Genomic DNA, 5,597 nt, shown 5'->3' with positions numbered 1-5,597 from the left:
CCATCTCTTGGTTGGGACTCCGGATGGAAAAATGTGGCAGGCTTGGAAGAAGACAAGCCTGCAGCTCAACGCCCTTCACCCTCCCGACTCTCCCTCCGTCTGCGTGTCCTCTCCTAGTCACGCACAGCTAATCCCAGGCATCCATCGAGGTGAGGCGTAGGCTTCAGTCCTCGTACCTCCAAAATGTTTAATGTAAAGCAACATGCCTAGAGACATATGGCAACAACTACTTCCCTACTATGAACCCCGAAAGATTCACCTGTTTTTAGTCTATGCAGCTTGCTTTTCAACACATTTTTCAGATGTCAAATGTCTTATTAGCATAACCTCTTAAACCGCTTTTTACATGAATTTATTCTTGTTTCTTTTATGGACAGAAAGTATTTCATATTAAGTTTAATTGCTTCTAAAACTAAACGTTTTTATGTGATACCAAAATATACAGCATTTCAACCAACGTTCTGAGTTTGTTTCCAGAGAAAAGTTAAAGGCACATGTTTTAAAACATTGTAGTATAATCTCAAAGAGGGGGATTGTTTAATTAACCACAGATTTTCATGAATATGAACAGTAATTTCCCCATGTTGCTCAACTTTGCATGCCATGCATCTTCCCAATGTAGCGCATACATCTGCAACCACTGTACATCTGTAACTGTGCAACCTCTCTCGTGTGTCTTCTATCTGAGACATGAACAAGCTGTTGGATGTTTTGAATGGGTAGACCCTCCCATGGCTTTGGCCCACAGTCCCAGTTAAACCCCAAAAATATGGCCTTCCACCTTTGGGCCCCCAGGCCCTCTCTGCTTCTGTTGGGGAAAATCCTGTGCTGTGTAATGGGGCATGGTGAGGATATAATGGTCAGCACACGTTAGTGGACCACCCTGTCAAAGTTGCTGCCATATGTTGTATGCAATAGTTATCACATTGTTGAAAAATGACGATCCAACCCTAATATCATATCATTTATCAAAGGTTTTTCTATTCATAAATAAAGTTTGCAGCTCTGACTAGTGACAACACCTATTTTTCAGCTTTTTAGGCTACATGCAGGTTCCCTAAATATTTTTGACTGAGTGTGTCTCTAGCCAGACATCTTCTATAAACACTCTTAGAACACTTCGCCTCCTCTTTTCCTCTCAGGGTTTCATGGCCTGCAAATGTTCCTTTTGTGTACTTTATGTATGAGTTTCTTCCAGAGTAGTGATTGAGTGGGGTCTGTGGGAAGGGGCAGCATGAACAGCACATCATTTGAATCCTTTTATTGGACCTTATCTGGGAATTGAATGTTCAGAAATTGCGAAAGGTTCCTAATTTAAAGGCCATTAAGTGTAATTTTCTTTCTGCTGCTGCCTCTGGACCTGGCTCAACTTTGTAATGTCAGAGCACCTCTGCAGAGGTTCCCTGACGTCACTCTGGCATCTATTGGATAGACATTTGATCCAAGAGCTCACACCCCCTCCACCCCAGCCCTCCAGCACTCTCCACATGGATTTTCAAAGTAGAACTGAGGGTGGAGACAAAACAGTAAGTGAAATAATCAGTCTTTAATACCCGTTTTATTTAGAGATATTCTGGCCTCTTATAATTATCCTGCAATATAGTCCTATGTTATCTTCTTAATGTTAAAACTTACTCTAAGAAAGGACAGACAAAGCTTAATATGGTTCACTTTCTTTCAATCGAAGCTCCAGCAGTTAACCTGATGTTTATATTTTGAAAAATAAAATAATAAAACCGTTTTTTCTTTAAATGTCTCCTTTATATTTAGTCCAATAAGGGGTTCCCTCAAAGCATCATCCATTTAGATTGTTCCCTTATAAAGATTANTTGTGTGTGTGTGTGTGTGTGTGTGTGTGTGTGGGTGTGTGTGTGTCCAGGCGTCTACTTGCCACCACCGGCTCACTTGACATTTGGATTTGACTTGGCCCGCTCATACCTCATTCACACCAACGGTGTTTCAGGGCCGGTTCGGAGCTGGAGCTTGAAAAGCACCGGTTTTTCCTGTTCACACCGCAGCGGAGCAGCCTCTTAGCAACTCCTGAACAACAGCAAAAAGGTTGCGTTTTATCCAGTTTCTACACAACGATGGAGAAACTTAACAAGCAGNAGTCGACTGCTATTTTGAAAAACGTGTCGACTAGTAAATATTGGTAGTTGTGAAACCCCTAGTTTGAACACAACGATGGAGAAACTTAACAAGCAGCAGTGGTCCACTGAAGAGACCAGCTACCTACTGGGAATCTGGTCTTCCGAAGAGGTACAGAGGAAGTTGGAGCACAATCGGCCATTGTTGTTGTTGTTGTTGTTGTGTGAGCCTTGAGGGGTTTCCGCGCGGTTTGGCTTTATGAAGCAGGTACGCAAACGGTTACGTCATGACGCAAACAATGGTGCAATGACGCAATGACGCAGCACCAGTCGGACTCTGGGCAGTGTGAAAAGAGCCGGAGCTAAACCGAAGAACCGGTTTTGAACCTGAAAAGCTCTAGCAAGGAGCTTGAACCGGAGTTGCATTGGTGTGAATGAGGTATCTGTGCCACTTTCTTCACGAGAGGACAGAACACTCTGTTGTTGACATTGTTTCTGTGATCCTTTGGTGCATCCATTCAATGGGTACAGCACAAACAATGATTTATATAATTACATTCTCTTGGGTTGGCAGAGGAATTGGGCAGGGTTTGTTGCTTAACTACAGAGCCTCCTAAAAACCACTTCACAGCACAGACTGAGCTGAAACTGTATTACGAAAATTGTGTTTAAGTGCAGTTTTAGAAATGTAAATTTAATTTTTGCACACATCAGGCCAACTGATCAAAAACAAAGGAGTCTTTAACTCCCTGTTCATTGCTTCATCTAACCATTGTACTGCTTTTCTAAAAGAAATCTCCCTAACATTCTCACAAAGGGTTTCCCCCAGAGTCTTTGATCATCTAGCCTCTGTTACAATAACCCACCTCCACGTTGTCTGGGTAACGGTTATACTCACTACCATCTGTGAATCCGCTCCGACTTCATCACAGCAAAGTTATACAGTAAGCCCATCTTTCCTCTACTTGCGTAACTCGGCCCCGCTCCCCTCCCCTGGGTTTACAAAATAATACTGCAAGAGGGATTTCTGTCAGACAGGAGACAGGTGGTTTATCCTGTAGTTGAAACAGAGTTAAACATTACTGTTCTCCTTTTTGTTTTTGCTCTCCAATATCTGCTGTATATTTGTCTTGATGAAAGGCACAAGGTCCAACTGCGATCTGTAACACATTGCTATGTTTTAGCAACCTGGGGTTATTTTCAAAAGCTAAACATTGTTGTGTTTGTAAAGAGGTTTTCTTCTTCTCTGGTTCAGAAACTATAAGTTACAATTATGGCCGGGCAATTTTTCGATGCAGACGTCTTACATTGCTGATGATCTCATTCCCATAAGCTATATCCCATGAACAAGACAGGAGGTTTGAATTAAGCTATTCAGCGCGGGGTTCATTCCCAGCCACAACACGGAGTACTCCAGATGATCGTAAAGCTTTAGTTTGTTCTCAGCGCAATTCTTTTGACATCTTGGTCTTTCTCTTTGTTTACTTTGATTGGACTTGGCTCGGCCACTATTGAAGGATGGAACAATCATCCGTCTTAAAAGTTTCACAGATATTTCTATTCAGCACATGATGCATCCCCTAGTTATTTGCAGGATTCTGTATATATCTACATCGTAATGCTTAAGCAAGTACAAGCAATACGTTTTACATTTGAAAAAGAATGTGCTCTTTGTTTTATGGTCTTGGTTTACTCTCGTATACGTTTTTTTAAATGTTCTTGAGTTGAACTACTGAAAAAAAAACTAAAGTAATGCTAAATATCCTTTAAGTGAGAGGAAAATCATATACACTTTGGAAAAAAAAGCAAATCTTACAATTACAATATCAGAAACAAAACCTGAATTGGATTGTTGTCCCACCCTTCTGATTGGTTAAGAAAGATGAGATACTAGGAAGTTGTTGATAGTTTTAATACAACTGATGGATGGAGTTGTTCCATTCCAGATGAGCCCTTCATGCTGTATATAGAGCTCAGCCATGTGAGCCGCATGTCTCTACACATAGTTCAACAGCCACAGTCGTCCCTGATGCCTCAATAAAGCTCCCACTATATCAGCATGGCCACATTCGAAATGCACATTAACGACCATACTCCACAACCTTTTCTCACGCACACTTCAACTGATCTCGCATTCCACGGCTAAATATAAATACAAACATTTTTCAAAGTGCTTCAAGATCGTGGGAGTCCGCTCAATGAAATAGCAAACATAGCGCCAGAGGTTCAAAAATAGTTTGAATCGGAATAATAACAGATAAAAAAAAGTAAATTCTCGAGATAAAACGGCTCTATTTTGTAAATGTATAAGTTCAGAATAGAGATCTGGAAATCTATTATCATAATTTCATACTTAATGCCTCCACACATTTCAAACCTCTCTCTAAAATATTCCCTTTGTTAGCTAAGGTTCTCCAAAGTAATGTTTTCTGCCTGCATCTTGAAGGAGGAGGTATATTTATAACTGTTTCAAAAATCTATTTTAGGGACATACAAATATTCCACAGAGTAAAAGAGTTGTAGGGTTAAAACCTGGTTTCAACTCAAAGACAATTCAAACACTCCTCCACCCCCAACCCTCCTGGCCCCCCCTCCCTCCCTAAGGATGGCCTTACGATCTCAGAGAAGTTTACCTTCATTCATAAAGCATGTTTTTACTACTCACCATTTAAGAAGGAGGCGATGAGAAGCAACGCAAACGGCAACATTTTGAGGGGCCTGTTTGTTTTCTGTACGGATGATGCTGCCATTCTTGTCCCAAGTGTGCACACGTCCGAAGGGTGTGAGCGAAAAGGGAGGGAGGAAAAGGTTGAGTTGGTTGAGCTGGAGCAGTTAGGGGTTTCCTCTTACCCAGAGCGGGACAGTGTGAATAAAGCACCACTTGTGTTCTGTCAGTTTTTATATAGCCCCCCCCTTCTCCTCTCTTACCGAGGCCCAGCCCTATACCCCGTCTTCCACTGGTTACTTTAACCCTTCCTCTGTGCCCCCACCCCTGAAGGCGGATGGAGGGAAGGAGGAGAACTGGTTCCTGTTGGGATGTTGAGTATTTAAAAAAACTATGCCCAGCATTCTTTGAATACCTATCAATGTTTACACTTATATACATATATAAGCGGCTCGAGGGCTTGAGTCCAACATATTAAGAGTACATGTAAGTGAAGGAGAGAATATGTTTTGGTTATTGCTGATTACTCATCTTTTATTACTGAGTTACATTGTCTGCCTGAGCAGTGCACTCTATTTGTATGGGAGCAGTAATCCACCACACAATGAAAGGTGATCGCTGACAAAAGGGTGACACCCTGGTCCCTAATAGGCTTAGGGAGATAGACTGTGGAGCTGAATTTCATACTGGAAACAAAAGTGTGATCCACTGTTATGCTAATGGTACTAATCCATTTCACTGGCTCCGAAGCCCCCACCACTCAGCCAGGCCATCAATCAACACCAGCCATCTCAGTAGTGAAGACACCACAGGATCCGTTTAAACCTTTCACACGTCAACAGAGT

General features: G+C 41.9%; 1 protein-coding gene across 1 annotated transcript in view; it reads right to left on the bottom strand.

The window, feature by feature from the left end:
- LOC104944739 (hematopoietic progenitor cell antigen CD34) overlaps nucleotides 1-4,972 on the bottom strand; it is a 17,834-nt gene extending 12,862 nt beyond the window's left edge. Inside the window, exon 1 of the mRNA XM_010770312.1 lies at nucleotides 4,753-4,972. Coding sequence (XP_010768614.1) covers nucleotides 4,753-4,837 — 85 coding nt within the window. The 5' untranslated portion in view covers nucleotides 4,838-4,972. The remainder of the gene's footprint in view (nucleotides 1-4,752) is intronic.
- Between the last annotated feature and the right edge of the window lie 625 nt (nucleotides 4,973-5,597).

Source organism: Notothenia coriiceps, unplaced genomic scaffold (genome assembly GCF_000735185.1).
Source record: "Notothenia coriiceps isolate Sejong01 unplaced genomic scaffold, NC01 NC01_scaffold00008733, whole genome shotgun sequence".
NCBI classification, from domain to species: Eukaryota; Metazoa; Chordata; class Actinopteri; order Perciformes; family Nototheniidae; genus Notothenia; species Notothenia coriiceps.
This window is presented reverse-complemented; position numbering and strand designations above follow the sequence as displayed.